Genomic DNA, 21011 nt, shown 5'->3' on the forward strand with positions numbered 1-21011 from the left:
GTGGTATTTTCAAGTTATAGTTCAAATGTAGTTTTTATATAGCCTATACATTAGCGTTCAAAACTTTGGGGTCAGTACTGAAGAAATGTCTGCCTTTATTTAATAAGGACACCAAAAAAGTGACAATAAAGGCATTTATGTTACAAAAGATTTCTATTTCAAATAAACGCTGTTCTTTCAAACTTCCTATTCGTTAAATATTAAGCAGTACAACTGCAATAAATGTTTCTTTAGCAGCAAATCATAATATTAGACTATTTCTGAAGGATCATGTGACACTGAAGACTAACGATGCTAGAAGAGTAATGATGCTGAAAAATAGAAAATTTACTTTTGTAATAATATTTCCTCAATAATAATGTTTTTCCTGTATTTTTTTTTTATCAAATAAATTCAGCTTTGGTAAGTATATGAGATTTGTTCTCATCATATGATATGTATACCTTTTAAGCTTTTAAAATGGCATTGGTGCCTAAGGGTGCCCAAAATGAACATGAGGGTTAAAAGAAAACTATTTAAATAATGGTAAACACAATGAACAGACCTTTTTATTCTTGTGTTTTAAATCAAGACACCGCCGCTCTCATGAGAAGAAAACAAATTCACACAACTTCACACTTGCTAGTATGATTACATGCAAACATGAGTAGACACTTTCAGACCTGCGTGCGAGGGCCTCTCTTCTGCCACACACACACACACACACGTCAGAGTGTATATAGCATGTTTACCCTCCACTGCACTTTGTCACAATCCCAATGCTATATTTGCATATTTTATTGGATTAACTTTAAAAACCAAAGAGCCTGTGACACGTTAAAATACGAGAGAAAAACCGAGAGGGAGAGAGAGCCTTGCCGTTCTTATAAAGGAGACTCATCCAACATTACATACAAGCATGACAATTTTGGTGTTAGTTAATATGAAAGATTCAACTTAGGGGAAAAGTCGAATAAATCTGAGACCTCAAATGCTTGAGGTAAGAAGGATCAAAGAGGTTTTGGGTTGTCTTTTGGGTATTAGGCCGATCTTTGAATTATGAAGCATATGTTTTTTTTCTTTTCATGCATGCAGTGTATAAGGCAGTATCTCAACCAGGGGGCCGGGGCCCACTAGGGGGCATCAGCAAACTTTCAAGGCACCCCCAAAAAGTCTTAAAATGATTCAAATATAATAACAAAATCTTAAATAAAATAAACATACAAGATTACACTGACATGAGTTTATTTATTTTTATTACAACAGAAGTACATATCAGTCTAGGCAGGAGGGAATGTTGTCTTGGACAAAGGGGGGCCTTGGAGACACTGCTATTTGTCTGCTATTTAATCTAGGGTTTAATGCCCATAAACAGAGTTTTCTGATGGGAGTAGATGCACACACATATTAAAGAGATCATTTCAAATTTCATGTTCACCTAAAAATAAGAATTTTACTCACCCTCAAAGAATATTCACACTGCTCTTTTCTATCAAATAAAAGCGAATGGTGACTGAATGTCAAAGCTATGTGTTACCTTTGAAAACTTGAAACACTTTGTTATAATGTGACATAGTTACTTGTACTTGCTATAGTAATAACAATAATTTATGCATAATTACAAGAAACTAACCCTAACCCCAGTAAAACTCTTCAAATGAAAGGCTCTTTTCCATTGCACAAAAGGTGTTTTTTTGTTTTGTTTAGTTTTTTACTGTGGAAAAAGGTTCTTTATTTATTCTTTGGATTATTAAAATGCTCTTCCCACTTAGAGAAATGAGTGCAATTACATAGTTAATTAATATTACTCAGTACCTTACACTGTTTGTCACCTTGAAATAAAGTGTAACCAATGGAATATAGTGCAAGAGTCATGTGGACTAACTGTTATCTTACTTTTATGCTGCTTTTCGGGGGCTTGACGCCCATTGTATGGAAAAGAGCAGCTTGAACATTCTGCTAAACATCTCCTTTTGTGCTCCAGAAGAAATAACATCAAACCGGTCTGGAATGACATGAGTAAATTATGACAATGTTCATTTAGGGTTGAACTCTCCCTTTAATGTGACAAGCTACATCAGGTTAACAGACACTTGTGATGGCACGGACAAAAACACAAGGAGTTTCGTGCAGAACACGCATGATAGCCAAGGAACTGAAACAGAAAGAGAGAAAAAGGGAAGACATAACGAGGCCATGGATGTATCCTTGTAGAAGAAGAAAAACAAGGAAGGGGGACACGGAGGGCACGAAAATGAGAGACAGAGGAGGCGGAGGAGAAGGAGGGTGCCAGCTTTATTTATTTCCGGTTGACAAAACCCTCCGCTCTCTTCCTCTCTCATCGCCTCCCCCCATACCTACGTCTCCTTCTTTGTCACTCATTCAGAGGATTCATGGAAAAAGACAAATAGACGGAGGATTTGAACTGAAACACAATGGGAGACGAAGAGCATCTTTCTCTGTGTTGGTCATACTTTTTGAAACAGTTACAAAAATGAAGCAAATGAGAACAGATCCTAATAAAATGTTGGTATTATTTAGTGTCAGCGTGTTGCACAAATGTGACGTTGAGTGCGCGTTTATTATGTGTGCTGGTGTGTGAGCGTACGCTCCTTCAGGGCACATTTTTTCAGTGTCTTGTTAGTTCATCCCTGTCACCCTCTCTCTCTCTCTCTCTCTGCTGGGGGGGAGGGGGAAGAGAGGTCACCATAGCAACAATGCCGGGACAAATTAACATCAAGTTCTTAAAAAAACATGTGTACATGTATGAGAGTGCATGTATACGTGGTAAATGAGTAAGTGTAGTACTTGATATCCAGTGTGTGACGACTAAATCCGGCAGAGGCACTGATGTTAATGCATCAATTACAAATAATTCATTAGGCCCACAGCCTCTCCATCACTCTGTGTCATCCGTTTGGTTCCAGAGCACTTGTCTTCTTCCTTATTTTGTCATCTCTGCCCTCCCATTTCCTTTACCATCTCTCTCTCTTTCTGTCTCTCTGTGTGTTGTTGTGTGCCCCCAGGCTACAGAGTGCCACGTCCTCCCTCTCCCCCCCTCTCTCTCTGGCCCTGTCACCTTCAATTGCTCCATGGTACTAGACACACAGCCACAGGCAAAGAGAGAGAAGAGAAGGGACACACACATACACAGAGAGAGAGAGAGAGAAAAAAGGGGTGAGGACCGAGGGATGAAGCGTTGTGTGTGTCTGTAGAGAGACAAAGAGGTAAAGAAAGAGGGCAGGTGTGAAAAGTTGCGCAAAAAGATGTGAGGGAGGATGAGGGGTCGAGAGACAACCGAATAAGGAGGCGATAAAGTTGTAGGAGGCATAAGTAGACACAGCTAAGTGGCATTGGTCCTATAGCATCCATAGGTGCAAGTATTTTTCACATAAAAAAAGTATTTCTCATAAGCAGGCTAATGTAGAAACTGGATGCAAATGTATGCAGAGATATGTCAGTTTCTGCAGAATTCAAGCCCCCTTATTCATAAAGTTATATGCACTATACCATTCAAAAATTTGGGGTCAGTAAGACTTTCTAATATTTTTGAAAGAAATGTCTCATGCTCACCATGGCTGCATTTGTTTGATCGAAAATATACAAGTATAAACAGTAATATTGTGAAATATTTTTACAATTTAAAAAACTGTTTTCTTAATTAGCTTTAATTTTTTTTTTTATTCCTGTGATGTCAAAGCTGACTTTTCAGCTGCCATTACTCCAGTCTTCATTGTCACATGATCCATTGTGCATGCCTAATGTTTTTGTGGAAACTGTAATGTTTTTTTGTTTTTTTTTGTTTTTTCAGGATTCTTTGATCCTGAAAGAACTCCATTTATTTGAAAATGAAATCTTTTGTAACTTTATAAATGTCTTTAGTCATTTTGACTAAATTCCATTTCATGCATCCTTGCTGAATATTTATTTTAAGAAAAAAGAAAAGAAAAAAATCTTACTGACCCTAAACCCTTAAACAGTAGTGAATGCTGGCCCTTGTGTGTTTGCTTAGGAAATATATTTTGGCTAATTGAATTATGCATTAAGCTACCAATATTATTATAGAGCCCTCAGTTCAATTGAACACTTATGTTCATTCTGCAGAATTTGCCCCATAAATATTTTAAAAATCTGCATTTGTCTAGGCCTGCTCATAAACCAAGTACCTTCTTTCTAGACCTTTTAGCTCTACTGGCAAAGCATGGCGATGGCAAAACAAAGGTTAAGTTTGATTCCCAGGGAATATAATTGTCTTTATTTTATTGCAATAGGCCTATTTATTGCATTTTTTGATGTATTCTCCTTGATGTCAAACTAATCACAAACAAATGACTGTTTTGGATGTCATCTTTCTGAAAGTGTATGCCAACTGTGCATAAAAAGAGGATTAAAGCTTTAGGAATAATTGTCTACTGTGTAAAAGAGGAAGATTTCAAAGATTTAAAAAATAGGTTAATTTCAAAAGCAGCAAATCTTATTATAGGCTACATACAGCTCTGGAGCTAACAAAAGTATTTCAAAAATTGATGATCTCCGTTATCCTGATTAGAGCACTTTAACCCCAAGATCTTTTGATTTTCCAATCGCCACAGATTTATTTATTTAAAATTTATTTAAAACAGATTTACGAGTTTAATAGACTATGGTTGATGAGACAATAAGAAAAAAAAGTAGGCTATAGACCAAGGCTATCTATCTCTTCTAAACACGTGAGACATTTAACATGTGTGATCTGACAATGATAAAGGACTTGAGGAAGAGGGTTTCTAAAAGATTCTGAAAAATATCTGTTTTGATCCAAAGGTTGAGGATGAAATAAGGTTTGTAATTGCGGCAACATATTAGCCTAACATCTCACAAAAAAATAAAAAAATAAAAAAATAAATATATATATATATATATATATATATATATATATATATATATATATAAAGACTTAAGATGCAAAAGCCTCTAAGTGCCATCTGAAATTTTCTTCTAGAATAATCATTTTTATCAAGCTTGTATGTTTAATGTTCAGTAATTTCACTTTAATGGCAATGCTAATTATCTATTAATTGTCATTAAAGTGAAATTACTGAACTTAAATATACGAGCTTGATAAAAATGCTCATTTTAGAAGAAAATTTCAGATGGTACTTATAGAGGCTTTTGCATTTAACTTTAATTTACAAAACGATGGGCGCTCAGCACTATTAAAATAGCTAGTATTTAAAGTGTTACTACTTAGCCTATATGAGACGTATAAATAATTTAAAAGACCACTGACCAGAATATGAACTTGCGCCTTAAAGACTTCACGAAAAACAGTTTGCATGTTACATTAAGTTTATTTAACATGCATGTAACTTTATTTATTTCCATTAATGCATCAGTCCAAACGCAATCTGCACAATATTTCTGTCAAAGATGAGCTGTCCTTAAAACTTTTTTTCCAGTTTGTCAAAACGCGCCTGGATCTCTGATGCGCGTTCGCGTGTCAACGTGGCGTTTTGCAGCCAGTAGAACTTGGAATTTTCCTCGGCCCCGCCTAATTTGGTCTTGTGATTGGCTCTTTTTCCTGTCAATAAAACATTTTGAGGGCACGTAACATCGTTGCCCCGCCTAATTTTACGTGCACTTTAAAGAACAGTGCCAACGCGTACTCTTCAACTTCAGGGTGTACTCAAGCAGAAATCACTGCAGGCTTGGTAAGTCATTTCTAAAATTTAAGATGAAAAATATATGCACTTTAAATTTAAATTGCACATTTGTAGTTTTTACGGCCAATTGCCTTTGTACAGTTCATTCAATAGTCATTATCTGCTGTAAATATATTAGTTTTTTTATTATTATGCTTTAAAATAAAATAGTTGATGGTTCTTCTGAAAGTTTAAATAAGATACCCATGTTGTATAATTTAGTTTAAAATTAAAGTTAAAGTTACATTTTCATTGCCAAGCACAATGACTCTATGTGTTAGTGTGCAACTTACTTTTTCAGGTCAGAAAGAATTAATAAAATCTTTCTCTGTTTTTCTCTCTCACACACTCTTTAGGGAGAATATGCAGCTGCTCTTTTTGGGGACACTTGCCCTGTTTTTTGGGGTCACGGTTGCTGTGCCGGCACAGGAGAAGCGTGTACATCATAAGCCTGACCTCAGTGATCATGCTCACGATGATGCCCATGGTTTCCAGTATGACCACGAGGCCTTCCTGGGAAAAGAGGAAGCCAAGACCTTTGACCAGCTAAGCCCTGAGGAGAGCAAAGAGAGACTAGGGTAAAATTTAATATGTGAGAATGATACAGAAAATAGCAGAATAATATTAGCATGTGTCTTACTTTATTATATATATATATATATATTCCCCATGCAGAAAGATTGTGGATAAGATTGACACAGATAAGGATGGTTTCGTCAGTCATGCTGAGCTACACCACTGGATCAAGCACAGGCAGAGGAGGTACATCGAGGAGAACGTGGACAAGCACTGGAAAGAGTACGACCAGAACAAGGATGGGAAGATTGGATGGATTGAGTACAAGAACACCACATATGGATATTATATGGGTAATTAAAACAACCCTTTGAATTTGGGTGCGGCAGCTAATCATGTTTAATGAGGAACTGCTGTTTAAAAGGGGATTGAATATTTATTATCTACAACAATAGTGCAACATCTTGGCAAAAAGGATAAATGATTATTTCAGGTAAAAAATGTTGGGCAAATAATGTTTAGACCATAAACATATACAATACACACTGCAGAAGGAAATAATATTAATGGTTGACTTATACTATGTTGCTGTATTCCAGATGTAGAGTTTGATGATGTGGATGATAAGGCCAGTTACAAAGCCATGCTGACTAGAGATGAGAGACGATTCAAGTCCGCAGACCGGGACGGGGACGGTGTCGCTACCAGAGAAGAGTTCACTGCCTTCCTCCATCCAGAGGAGTTCGACCACATGAGACACATTGTGATACAGGTGAGGTGATAATAGAGGAAGGGACAGATGATTATTATGATAGAGAAATCAGAAAGAGGGACAGACATCAAGGCAAGACAAAACAGGGAAAAACTTTTTTTTTTTTTTAAATGACTGGTCAGTTTTGATATTTTGCTTCCATAACTTCCACTGGTCTTCTTTCAGACTAGTGGAAAGAAAACATCCAAAATGTGTGTAACGAGGTTCAGATATTGTATTGTAAGGAAGGAAGAAGACAGGGGTCGGCGTGACTGAAACACTCACTTTATTTACTAACTCAAAATAAACAAAATAAACAAAAGGGCGCACGTAGCGCATTCACCGTGCAACGCACAGCAATAACAACGAGAAACAAATAACAATCACAACTTCATTCAAACACAGAGTACAGGTGAGGTTCCAGTCCAACTCTCTCTCTCATCTCCTCCCGCATGCTGGCTTATATCCGGTCTCTCCACACCAATCACTGCAATCAGACACAGGTGTTCATCATTTTGCACTTGACCTACTTACTCACCGATCGGCCCCCTCCTTTCTCTCCTGCTACAGACTTCGCAAAACCACGCCCCCCTCGCCACAATGTACATTTAAGTGTTTATTTTGTTACACTTTATGTATTTGCATTTGAAGGTTTCAATTACAGTACATATCTTTTCCTATATATTCAAATAGTTTCTATTTTTTTTGTTTTGTTAATATTTAATTCACATTTAAAAAAAACATGAATAAATTATAAGATATCCAAAATTAACTCTAATATGTCAACAAAATGAAACAATAATTTTGAATCTAGCTTCATTAAAAAGATTTCTGTTCTGGAAATGTATGCATATTAGTGCATATTTAATTAGATAAAGATCCATTTGCATATTTAAACAGAACATTTTAGAAAACTTGTAATACAAACCAATTTTGCAATTGTTAATGTAAGTAATCAACTGTAGAAGTATGGCGATGTCTGTTAATTAACACTTTTACCCTATTCACCTGTGGTATTTTGCCTTGACAATTAAATGTACACAAATGTCTTTAAAATATTTTTTTTTCAAACATTGAAATGTATTAATATTACCATAAACTGCATATGGCAACAATATGCAAAATTATTAACATGACATAAGCTGGGAAAAAATGGCCAAGTAACAGATGAATTACTGTTTTGCTATTTAACATGAACATTTATCCTCTGTCAGATTAGAACAAACCACCTGAGAAGCAATGGAATAGATCACTAAACATTTATCCCTCAATGTTACAGGAAACAATTGAAGACATTGACAAGAATGGTGATGGCAAGATTAATCTGCAGGAATACATTGGTACATTTCTACAGTGTTTTCCTGGGAAGGAAAAAAAAAACATACATTAGAACTGATATTTTGTGGCCCTATAAATTGAAAATAAGTGCATGTGTTCCTTTTGACACTAGGGGACATGTTCACCCCTGAAAATGGAGAAAATGAACCAGACTGGGTCACAACAGAAAAGAAACACTTTTCAGAGTTCAGAGACATGAATAAGGTATGCAGTGGGAAGGGAATCTATTAGCATCACCTGGAGTGTTTCCTGGCTATTCTTTCAAGCTTCACGGTTTGTTTTTTTAGGACGGTTTCCTTGATGCCAATGAAGTATCTCAATGGATCCTCCCTGGAGAGGTGGACCATGCTGATAACGAGGCCCGGCATCTCATTCACGAAACTGATAAAGACAACGTAAGTGACATCCATTGGGTCTACATATGGGTGGCTTCATTAATTCGCAATAATGCATACCAATCAATTGTTAATATAATTAATCTTTACCTCTGTCTTTCTTTTAATTTGCTACCAATGAATCACAATGGACTTCCAACCGCTCCATATAATTGACTAACCAGGATGACAAAATCACAAAGAAGGAGATTCTGGAAAACTGGAACATGTTTGTTGGGAGCCAGGCGACTAATTACGGAGAGGATCTCACTAAAAGACACGATGAGCTTTAATGCTAGCATATCTGGGTATAGGGGAGGGCAGTATATTTTGGGTGTAGGTAAGAAGATGGGAAATTGTATATGAAAATGACAGCTAGTCTTCATTGCCTGTTGGGTAGGAACATTTCCAGCGTCAAAGTTCAGGGGTTAGGCTTCAAGCTTCTGAATCAATGAAGATGAGAATCTTATTGAGACAGATAAACATTTTATTTATTGTCAAACACATTTCAGCCTTTGCAAAACAATTATGATGAACAAGCACATTCCTAATGAACAGACACTCCAGCTTGCTTATATTGTGATGAAACAGACATACATCTTCCACTTGAGAGATGCTCAGGAATTCAGCACTGAATAGAGAGCCAGTTGCATCAGTATTCAATGTAACAGGCCTATTTTGACTGTTACAAAGTAAATTTCACATTAGTGGTGTGTGATTTCACGTTCCACATACCACTCGCATGAAAAGAGGTATAAAGAAATGAAGCCAGAGCAAAAAGGGAGGGAAAGAGGGGTTGGATTCAGTAGGTACACCGTAAAACGTGATCAGTTGACTCAACTTAAAAAAGTGAGGAAACCCATTGCCTTAAAATGATTTAAGTAAATAGACCATGCGTAATTGAACAAATTCAATTATGTGGAATTGTCAAATTCACATAACTTAATTTTTTCAATCACACATGAAGTTTATTACTTAATTTTAAGGCAATGGGTTTCCTCACTTTTTTAAGTTAAGTCAACTGATCACGTTTTACAGTGTGGGAGGAGACAAAAGTGATTGACACTGTATTGGTGGAACATTTTTCTCTCTGTGAATTCTAAATAAAGCCATGTTGGTTTTAAAAAAAATATTTTGGACTGGGGTTTAATTTCTGTGTTCTCACAAATACATTGGATTGCATTCTGATAGGAGGTGTAATTTTTACTCACAAAAGCTTATGAAATAATTTTTATTCTTAACTTTTATTCTTAATCTCTTTTTCCTAACTAAATCATTCTTTCCCCTCTGCATTATCAAAATTGTGTCTGTATCCTTTGCTGTCATTCTCAGGATGGTCGTCTCTCTATCAGTGAGATCATGGATAGAATGGATTTCATTAAAGTTAGCACAATAACCGACTTTGGGACCCTGGTAGAAGATCATGATGAACTTTAACCCTGTTATGACCACAAAAGGCCTGAATGTCTCTTCAAACTATTAAAATAAGACAAGTGTGTAAAATGAATTATTTATTGAAAAGAAAAACATTGTGTGCATTGAACATACACATAACATGATAGTATCTTTAGGGGCAAAGAGAAACAAATTTAGCATCCACTCAATTACCCCTCACCCAAAAGCACTTAAAAAAAAAAAAAAAAAAAAAAAAAAAAAAAAAAAAGGGGCCTGCAAAATGAATGATAATATTTACAGGGTCAAAGCGTTGTCCAATCCTCTCGTTTATGCTTGCATAACGGGTCTGGCCTCTTTAGCTTTGAGATCCACTCCTGAGCCCGCGAAGCCAGTCCCACCCTGTCCACGAGCAAAGAGACATTTAAATACTGACTTTTTGCATTTGTGACATATTGAGACATTTTCTTCAGCACTATTTCTCTTATACACACCCTCTGAAGGGGTATGATGTCCTTCTCTTTCAGTTTGTCTCCAGTCACTGGATCAATCATGTCTTTCCATATGAGCTTCTCCACACACTCCATAGTGACTACAGCTCCACTTGAGGGAAAGACAGTACACACAAAAAGAGAGAGAAACTAGAAGTGAGAGGAAGGACTAAATGTATAAAAAGGTATGAAGCCAGATCAATTCTTGTTGAATAAACAATGTAAAAGTCAAACTCACGAGGGTCTGAGAACTGCACTGGGCACCGAGTTCCCAAGCGTGTCTTTGGTTACTGCACACACGTATCTGTCCTGAGGATCATGTAAAACATTTTCTGAATGGTTCAAAAACAAGGTGTACAATAATTCAAAGTGGCAATATACATTACTGTTCAAAAGTTTGAAGTCAGTAATTTTTATAAATATATTTAATATATAAATATGGAATCTTTAATTTATTACTATTTAATGTAAACATTTCATTACTTTTATTCAGCAAAGACATTAAATTGATCAGAAGTCACAGGAGAGACTTTTGCAATGTTACAAAAGATTTATATTTCAAATAAATGCTGTTCTTTTGAACTTTCTATTAATTAAAGAGTCCTGAAAAAATGCGTCACTGTTTACACAAAAATATTAAAGGGACCTATTATTCCCCTTTTCTTGATTTTATCGTCTACTAGAATAGGTTTTTAATGTTTTTACATATTTTACATTGTTGCAGCACCTCTTTTCCTAGTCTGTCAGTAACGCTCTGTTAATTTCAACAAGTGTGCTCTGTGCTCTTGTGTGCTCTGATTGGTCGGCTGGACCAGTGTTGTGATTGGAGTGACTTTGTGCGTTGTAACTTCAGACATTTTTCATGCTCAAACAGCAACATTACACACTAAAGAAAGTAGAAAATGTATTTATACATAAATGTAAAAAAAAAAAAAAAGCATAATAGGACCCCTTTAAGTAGCAAAACTGTTTTCAACATTGATAATAATGAGAAATGTTTCAGCATTATTAAAGGGGTGATGAACTGAGAAATCAAAGTTTCCTTGAGCTTTTGACATATAAGAGATCATCATACTATAATAATATCCTGTAAGTTTCAGAACTGAAAACTACCTTGTTAGTCCAATAAAAGCTTTTATAGACATCAGGCTCAGCAAACGACTCGTTTTTCAAAGTGGGGAACTATGACGTCAAAGAGGATAAAACACCGCCTCCACAAAAGAAGATCAACGCCTACTTCAACACGGCCTGTTTAGCCCCGCCCACCGATTCGCCCAAACATGCTAAATAACATAGGACGACATGATGATTGCTAAACCGGATCGAGCTACTTCCAAGCAATAAACATGCTGTTTACTAAATATTGTGCAGCGCCTGTTTGTGGAAGAAGACAGTCTGCATTAAGCTTCCTTAGGATTCCAGCATGGTTAAACTTTATTAAATCAGTCAATCACAATTTCCCGACACGGATCTGCCAGCAACATGTAAGTAACCATGTGTACTCTAATGCCTGATCTGCGATCAGTGATTTCGGTGTAATTATTCAAGTTCAGATATTTCTCTTAAAATCGTTCAATACTGTTTATGCATCAGTGACTAAACGATCAACTTCACATAATTTCTCGTAGTATTATGAAAATAATCTTTTTTTAATCTGTTATTAAATTATATAGCCTACAGAAAGCGATCAAAGAACGATCCCTTTCGCCCTAGCTGTCAATCAAACAGCACAGCGCGAGCCGCGAGAGCTTATCTGTACACTTACCAAACTCGTGATGAAATAATGACACTGTTACACTACACAACGAAGCTCTTACTGTGTACTCACATCGTGTTTGCATTGTGATTTGGTGTAAGCATTTGTGAGAGTGCAAAAATTGCGTTGCAATGATAAGATCTTTATTCACGCGATCAACAGACTGTCTGTCATCTGCTCAGTGCTCATCATGCTGCAACCTTTCATGTGATGGAACAGATTTAAATATAATGCTTTAAACGATACTTTTCACGATTTGTTAATCTCGATAGCTGTAATAGTAAAAACGTAGTAAAAGTTTTCGAGAGAGTTCCTGTAATACTAGCTATTTCATGCAAGCATGTCAGCCAATCACAACAGTGGGCGTTTGCACTGCAGTCTCACAGCAGACACGCCCCTTAAAACAGAGCGTTCAAATCTGAGGCAGAAATCAGGCTTGGAAAAATGGCTTTTATTTATAAATTATGACAATTTTTGATGTAAAAATCATACTAACATTATAAGGGCACCCCAGGCAACATTATAAAATAATAAAACAATCCAGTTCATGACCCCTTTAAATCAGCATTAGATTAGATTTCTGAAGAATCATGTGACACTGAAGACTAGAGTGGTGGAGTAATTTTTTAACTAAATGCAGCCTTATTGAACCAAGGAGACTTTAAAAACATTTTATAAATCTTACCGACCCCAAACTTTTAAACTGCAGTTTATACAGCATTAAATAGGAACAGAGAGATGCGGCTCAGGAGAAATAGAGGAAAAGGTGGGAGATCACAATGGTTTACTTCTTACTTGGCGTGTGAGGAGGGCCACTCGGTCCAGACTGGGGTCCAGTGGAGTGAAGCGCACTGAAATCAAATCACTCATCTTCAAAGGACGTCCTGACATAGGGCAGAACACTGTCTTTGACTGAAAAAGCAGGAGAGGAGGAAAAACATTTAACGATAATAGATTGGGTCAAAAGAGTTCATTATATCTTTGTGAAGTGTATAACTTGAATTGAGAGCATGTTGATCTGCCTAGTGTCTCATGCAGGGTGATAAATTTCGAAAGACAACAATCATGACAAGAAGACTGTGAACACACAGAGTGGAGAAACGATTGAACCAGGAGGCGAGATGGACAAACAAACCAATCAAGGGCATCATGACCGACCAAAAGAACATTTGGCAGAAGCATGCAAACTGATTTCAGGGTATTACAAACTCTTGTGTAATGTTCTTCCATGAATGATATGAGACAACAGAAGACCCAAGGTTAGGGACACGTGGCTGGCAGAGAGAGGAAAGTGACAGATCTAGAAACCTACAGGTTTTTTAACCAAGGTGGGCTTGGCCTCTGGAGTGAGGCTGGGGATCCAGAAGCTGGGCAGAGCTGAAGAAGAACTGGACTCCCCTGCTGAAGTGTCAGAACTGGTTGAGCCCTTCTGGCTTTCATCATCTTCAGATTTACCTAAAGAGAATTGAGTTAACATACATAATCAAGCAGGAGTATGTGTAATCTTATAGAGTTATACTTTACTAAAGTGGTTCCCAAACTTTTTAGAGTGGCGTACCCCCTGAGGCATTTACCGTCCTTCTGCATACCCCCTCTCTTCCACTTAGACTGCAGTCACACCTTTTCCATTTAGAACCATTTTTGTCTCCTAAATTGAGTTTCAAGTGCATTTTTACCTATATAAATAACTTTATAAAATAAATAATGTTTTAAATAAAAAAAGTTCAATAGAGAAATATGCAATGATGGTAAAAACAAAGTGAAACTTTTAAATATTAAACTAAAACCGCCAGAAGCTGGCGGTAAGTCACTGGCTGTGTCCGAAATCAACCCCCATACCCTTAAATACAACACTATTTGAGGGGACAGCCATTAGTGCTGCACGATTAATCGTATCGCAATCGCAATCGCGATGTCAAGCCTACGCGATTGTATGACGCAAAATGCTGCGATTTTATATTAAATAAACAAATTAGCGCTGTTAACACACTTATTAATGCAAATGCTTTTAAACCATTCATGCGCGATAAGACATAAAAGAACAAGCTGCCTGTGAATGTCCTCCTGACACACACACACACACACACAAACACCGACGCGCGCCAGTATCAAGTTCTCTTTCGCGGTAGAACGAACAACACACATGTATGCCAAAATGAACGCGCTGCCTGTGAAGTGACAGACAGAAAGACTCGCGCTAATATCGTGCGTGCGCACAAAACAGCATGACAGAATACAGTTCTCTTTCGAGCTTGAACGAACAATAACACACACAATTATGCCAAAATGTCTTTTTGTCGAGTGTCTTCATAACATAAGAGTATCTTATGATGAACATGAAGAGTTGTGATGACTCGTGAAAGAATGAGGCGCGTGTGAGATCCGAGTCTCTGACAGCGGCTGGTCTTAAAGGGACAGTACACAGTAGCCACTAATGACATCTGTCGCTAAAGTTATTCTTTTTTTCTTTTTTCTTCTTCTTATTATTTTTCTTTACCCCTGACATGTATGGTTATATGTACTCTTGTATGTAAATTATGTTTTGTTCTTGTTAAAATGCAATAAAAAAAAATAAAAAAATCTGTCACTAAAGTTAATCAAAGAACAAAGGGAACAGAGAAAAACACTCACTGCTCTTGACTAAAGAACTTTTTTCTTTAGGCTGATTATCACTAATCTGTGTGTGCATTTATTTTCCTTGAGAACCAAGCAAGTTGACTCATGAAACCATTTGTTTATTATATCGCATATCGCAATCGTAATCGCAATATTGACCTCAATTATCGCAATATGACATTTTCCCCAAATCGTGCAGCCCTACTGGACATTATTGAGTGCACTCATTCAATCCCATAATGCACCGCAATTGTACAGTGTACAACCGATGTATGCTCAATAGCTAGAGAATACCCATTATGCATTGTGACGGTCATGCCCATTGTCATGCCGAATAAATGTGTCTTCAGAAGATGGCGCCTGCAGCTCAATCATCCATTCATTCATTTTCCAACCGCTGGTCGAATGTGGCTACAGTGTAATATCATACAGGTATACATTTTAAAATAAGTTTAAAATTATTATTAAACAGCAAGCACAAACGAAGCTCTCACGATTCGTTTAAAGCCGCAGAATCGTTCATGAAACACCCCTGTGCGTTGCAGTCCTGCTGTGGCTTTCGTTGGAACTATTATTTTTGTTGCAAAATAGAGCAAATACCAACAATACTGTTTAAAATGTACCTTAATATTACCCTTTTTTTGGTTGACCTGTTATATCATAATCAATGTAACGTTTGCAATTGTATGGTTATTTGGGAACAACTGCAGTCTTGCTCGTAAATTATCAACATTAAAAAAAAAAAAAACTCACACAGGGTGTGTTTTTGTATCAAAGAGAGTTTGAGTCTTAATCGATCTCAATCCACTCACTGCGTCTATATTTGTGCTAAATCCCCACTTTTATAAAGGTACATAGTTGGATACAATGGCAAGTATTTACGGCATTTTTCCAGTTAGAAATACATCCTCGGTTTAATGTTATTTTAAGGTGGTTAATTAATCCCTCTGTCGCTTCACGTACCCCAGTTTGGGAACCACTGCTTTAGTTTATAATCTTATCCCCCAATTTCCATACCTGAAGTGAAGGGGTTGATTGGCTTGGAGACGATGTTGTTCTCTCTCTGTCTGAACTTCTCGGCTCTCTGTCGCTCCTCAGACTTGGACTCCAGCTGGCCTTCACTCTTCAAAGCCTGTTTCTGCTTCTCATATGCCTGAGTTTAAAAATATATCCATGTCTGTTAGACAAACAGAGAAGGGCATTTACATTTGGAGCAAAAAACATATGTAAAAAGTGGCCAAACCTTCATTTTCTTGGCAATTTCGGTTTTCTGGTGAAGGATATATTGCAGAATGGCTTCTTTTTCATATATGTATCCATCCTCACTGCGGTAAGCAAATATAAACAAACACAAGCTGCTTACATACGAATTGGCCAGTAACATACAATTAAGGCCGCATAAACACTTATATAACCGCATGCAAAGACAATTTCACCACCAAAACAAGTATACGTGTAAAAGTGGGACTCGTACGTTACAACAGGGTCCCTGCAGGGCTGTAAGGAGAGACAGCAGCAGTCGAAATCTTTGATCGCATCCTTCCCCAAACGCACACTCTGTGTCCCATAACCCGAAGCGGCTGGCAATGTCAAGAGAGATGCACAATTTGTTATAGTAACTATAACGTTATATAATGTATTAATATATTTAAGTGACATAACACCACAGAAACATCGTTAGATAGATACATAAGAGCAGGGGTTCATTACCGGTGTCTTTCCTCTTCTCATGATAAGTGTAAACGGCTCCTGCTGTGCAGTTCTTCCCGTGTCGAGTCATGTTTGTCTTTTACAGAACAAAAATCTATCGTTTATGTGAGTTTAGTGAACAGATTTATGCACAGTTTTACATAAATACACGTTGGCCCACTGATGTATAATTGCTTAGTGAGATAACGATGAGGATTGGTTATCAGGAAATCTATAATAGTCGTACATGTTACTAAGCTAACATATATAAATAAAACACACATAAATCAAACACAATATGTTCTTTCATAGAGTAATATTCTATTCAGAAGCGCAGAAGTCGCTGTTTACCTCCTACGATCGTGAACCGGAAATGACCTGTGCCTGGCTCCTCATAAATTTCAGAATAAAAGTTTACAGAGATCGTTGGTATCATAGATATGTATTCGTAATTTCGTAATTATATATAAATATATAGATTTATACCATGGTCTGGGTGAATACTCGATTCTGATTGACTGCAGGGTGTCCATTAAAAAGTGATAGAGGACACAAAATAAACCGTCACGCGTAACCAGGGAAACCAAATTATTGTTTGTAAAAACTTTAGATTTCGATTGTAAAACTAACGTTAATTAAAATATAAACTAATGTTTTAAAAATGTGTTATTTGGCAAGTGACCATGGTATAAGGGGTTAATGCCCTTCGAGGTGTCCATTGTCAGGTATTAATGGACTTCGGCGGAGGCAACCGTCCGACGCAATGGACACCTCGTCGGGCATTAACCCTTACATATACGAATATGATACCAAAGACTATATATATATATATATATATATATATATATATATATATATATATATATATAGGGCCTATACGCATGCGGCATGTAGGCCTATACGCCATGTGGTTGGTATCAGTTTTTCCCAATAAATCCCAAAAAAGGTGATCTACCTACTAAACAAACAAACAAACAAATAAATAGTACTGTTATAAATAAATAAATTACTGATTTGATCTTGATTATCGTAGATATTCTGCTAAAATAGTATTTTACAATTTACTATTTACACCAAGGACGATATAACTAAACAGTTTTAATAATTGTCTTAATTCAATGACAACGTCGAAGTCAAAAAACGATACAGAGGAATCTTTTTTGAACGCTTTATTCAAGCTGATGATGAACGATTATTAAACACACTGACAGACAACCAGAATCCACCTGGCGTTAAGTGTAACTGCAGCGCGCTCTTATAAAACACAGAACGTTGTCGTCCCTTGGTGTAGTAGACGCAAATATGTGAATGGGCCTTTATTCTTGACCCTAGTGTATAGGCCTACTAATTAGCTCATATTAGCCTCTGTTTCACCTTCTCTCTCACCCAGACCTTTGTGTGTCTTAAATATGCTCACAATGAAGTTCAGTGAAGTTCGTTGACGGTAGCTGATCGTTTTGAGTTGCAATGGCGAATGGCAGATGACATATTGTTAGACAATGGTCAGACAAACATTTTAGCATTTGTACGTAGCTATTTGTAAAAATGGACCCAATATAATCGTATCCTTATATAGCTAGTTCTTATCAAAATATATAAAATCCAAATATATAAAAATCCTTTCCTGTTCAGAACTTTTCCTCTTGTTTTTCTGCTGAAGAAATAAATGCACAATTTGACATAGCCTACGACTTAGGCTATATGATGATACAGACATCTTTAGTTGGGTGAGGTAGCCTATCCATTTAAGGCCATAATTCATTCATGTAGCCTATAATTATCACAACCCATGTTTGGAAATCATGTTGCGTTAGCTTAACGATTGACAGCAAATAAGTGACGAACTATTATAAATTATGGTGTCGACAGTGATATAAAATGCTCTTTTTTATAGGCTATTTAAAGAAGCATTATTGAACTTACACATAAATAAAACGTCCCATCATTTTATTCCATAAGTAGCCTAGTGTCAAAACAACACAGGTTTGCAATTACATTTCATATCATAACTTATGTTAATAACAAGACTGTTTAAAAGGGAAACATGTTATTCAATTAAATAAACTTAATTTAAGGTAATGAAATTTAAATTCCACGTGAGACCGGACTGTGGCGTGTGATGCGATTACATCAAAAAGAGAAAAATAACTTAACGACAATGAACATAACGCTACAATGTAAATAAAATCTGTGAAACGCAACGTCCAAATACACGTTCCTCTTTTGGCCACATGGTTATATGAAGTGGGTTTAGTTGTCATCGTCATCATCATCGTCATCATCGTCGTCATCATCAAAGACATCTGCGACAGTCCTGAAAAAGAGAAGAGATGACATCATTATATTATCATGGTTATAACAACTAGTATTGCAGGTTTATTTGCAGGAGAATAATATCTTACTTATAGATGGATCCAGAAACTGAGTCAACAATACCACCTTTGAGGAAAATTTAAAATATGTAATGAGTTCATAACATAATCAGACTTTATCCACAAATTATACAATCTAAACAACTAAAATGTGCTTATTGTTGTATAGAGTTTTTCTTACCTGGCTGGCAGACGGTGTCACAAACAGGACAGATATAGCACTTTCCACAGTCCTGAAGAGACAAAAGACAATCTTTTAAATAATTGTGTATGTGTATTTTTATGGGGAAAAGAACCCGCATCAATATCCACTCTGTGAACCTGAATAAGTTAGCAAAACTCACAAAATTTTAGGTAATCAGTTACATCAATTTTTAAAAGAAATTCAAAGTTTGAGTAAGCAGAACTGCCAGTTGTTTATTTTGTACTTATACATTTTAATTACTCATATATTGAAATATTTGTGTTAAGCTAAATCACACATTTAATTTAGAAATGATCACGTAATTTCAATTAAATTTTAGTGGTGGAAACTTGGCTAGCCTTAACCAGCTAATTTGGTAAATGCTAATTTGTTAATTGGTAACTCAATGCCTTGATAGTGTTACATTTGCCCCCCAAAAACCCAACATAACAGAAACTCTTTTAAAGTAGCATAGCAAAACATTAAACACTAGCCTACTAAATCTCCCATTTAACATTAATCTTATAACATGTCATTTTAGCATTTACTCGAGGTGTCATGGCAAAGCATGCTGGGAAATAGAAATCCCAGCCCAGTTTCAGTTGAATTTAAGTTTGTCTAAATTAAAAGAAACAAGTTCATAAAACTCAAAACAATGAAACAATTCCGATTACTTAAAATGTGTCAGTTTTGTGAACTCAAAAGAAGAAAAAAGTTAATTTGATTGAACTAATTTATTTACTATAACTTGGTAGAATAGTAGAAAAAAAATGTCATTGCGAGAAAATAATGTGATAACCGGATTTCATGCAAAATGTGGGACACGGTCAAATTAGCCTATTTCGTTCTGGTAAATGAAATTATTTAATAATTGAATAATTGAATATGAATTCAAAAGATAAAGTCAATATAACGATATTGTGGGGGAGTACACTGTATTCGTGGAATTGTACCTGTAATAGCTCAGTGAGCAAAATCATAGAGTGTTGAGCTACTGGTCTTTCCTGAACTGAGTGTGTGCATTGTTTTGTATTGAGTTGTTTAGTAAAAGTGTTATCTAAGGAAATGTGTGTTTGTGGTGGATTTCTCACATCGCAGAAGTCGCAGTGTTCAGAGTCGTCTCCTTTTTTACATGGGCACTCATCGCAGCTGTCACAATGCTGAGGGAAGAGATAAATGAGAAATGACTAAATCAACACCAAATTCAAAGCAAGACTGGTTGAGGTAAGACAGGCTGAATGAGGGCAAAAGTAGACTACAACTCATTGTCCACTTCATCAGACTAATAGAGCTAATAGATCCTACCTCACAGTGGACACAGAATGAGCAAATGGATCCGTCATGATAATCATCATCATCATCGTCGTCATCATCTGAAAGAAATGTTGTCAGCTGTTTGTTTTTTATCGTTATTGACGTGTTTGTAAAGCGTGTGGTGAGTAAGGTCATATTGAGGAACAGAATGAATTAGTCTTACTCACGCGAACACCACTTTTTCTCATTTCCTCTCTCACACACATGCACACACATACAACTCAGCACACGTTTGTGATTAACTGTATGTATATGAATATGAACACTTTTTACACACTCACACACCCTAGATAATATAATCCAAAGAGATAACATAAAGTGACAAAAAATTCAACTACCATGTATTACTATACAGTTATTTTATATTTTTCTTAGGTTTTATGTTAATACATCACAATTTAATCATCACATCAAATTATTTTTAAAGATGAATTTAGGTTTCTATCTAAAAACAGTAGGCATTTTATGGGCTACCACTATAAAGTCTCTGTATTGATTATATGCTATCCAAAAAAAAAAAAAAAAAAAAACACTTTCCAAAAATGTTAATTAATTTAG

At 36.2% G+C, this 21011-nt stretch overlaps 3 protein-coding genes across 4 annotated transcripts in view; 1 reads left to right on the forward strand and 2 right to left on the reverse strand.

The window, feature by feature from the left end:
• Positions 1–5592: 5592 nt before the first annotated feature.
• Positions 5593–10076, forward strand: rcn3 (reticulocalbin 3, EF-hand calcium binding domain; the record flags this gene model as incomplete). 2 transcript variants are annotated; one of them, XM_079875765.1, is made up of 8 exons in its annotated part: positions 5593–5669; positions 6017–6238; positions 6336–6529; positions 6776–6948; positions 8207–8267; positions 8378–8469; positions 8553–8660; positions 9972–10076. In XM_079875765.1, the coding sequence occupies exons 2-8, from the start codon at positions 6024–6026 to the stop codon at positions 10074–10076; spliced, it is 948 nt and encodes a 315-aa protein (XP_079731891.1). In that variant the 5' UTR covers positions 5593–5669; positions 6017–6023. The 2 variants fall into 2 exon arrangements, with proteins under 2 accessions (XP_079731891.1, XP_079731890.1); XM_079875764.1 differs by lacking the exon at positions 9972–10076 and adding an exon at positions 8825–9172.
• On the reverse strand, positions 9106–17357 carry nosip (nitric oxide synthase interacting protein). The gene is made up of 10 exons (XM_079875784.1): positions 16935–17357; positions 16605–16680; positions 16369–16474; positions 16138–16219; positions 15912–16047; positions 13591–13733; positions 13074–13190; positions 10761–10831; positions 10526–10634; positions 9106–10433 (listed from the first exon to the last, which is right to left on the reverse strand). Exons 2-10 carry the CDS (start codon positions 16672–16674, stop codon positions 10362–10364), a joined length of 906 nt encoding a protein of 301 aa, XP_079731910.1. The 5' UTR covers positions 16675–16680; positions 16935–17357; the 3' UTR covers positions 9106–10361.
• A 1156-nt stretch (positions 17358–18513) lies between these two features.
• Positions 18514–21011, reverse strand: part of LOC307168323 (uncharacterized protein) — a 5253-nt gene continuing 2755 nt past the window's right edge. The window contains exons 2-6 of the mRNA XM_079888140.1: positions 20445–20512; positions 20231–20299; positions 19137–19188; positions 18986–19022; positions 18514–18897 (exon numbers count right to left, since the gene is read on the reverse strand). Coding sequence (XP_079744266.1) covers positions 18834–18897; positions 18986–19022; positions 19137–19188; positions 20231–20299; positions 20445–20512 — 290 coding nt within the window. The 3' untranslated portion in view covers positions 18514–18833. The remainder of the gene's footprint in view (positions 18898–18985; positions 19023–19136; positions 19189–20230; positions 20300–20444; positions 20513–21011) is intronic.

Source organism: Squalius cephalus (genome assembly GCF_949319135.1).
Source record: "Squalius cephalus genome assembly, chromosome: 1".
NCBI classification, from domain to species: Eukaryota; Metazoa; Chordata; class Actinopteri; order Cypriniformes; family Leuciscidae; genus Squalius; species Squalius cephalus.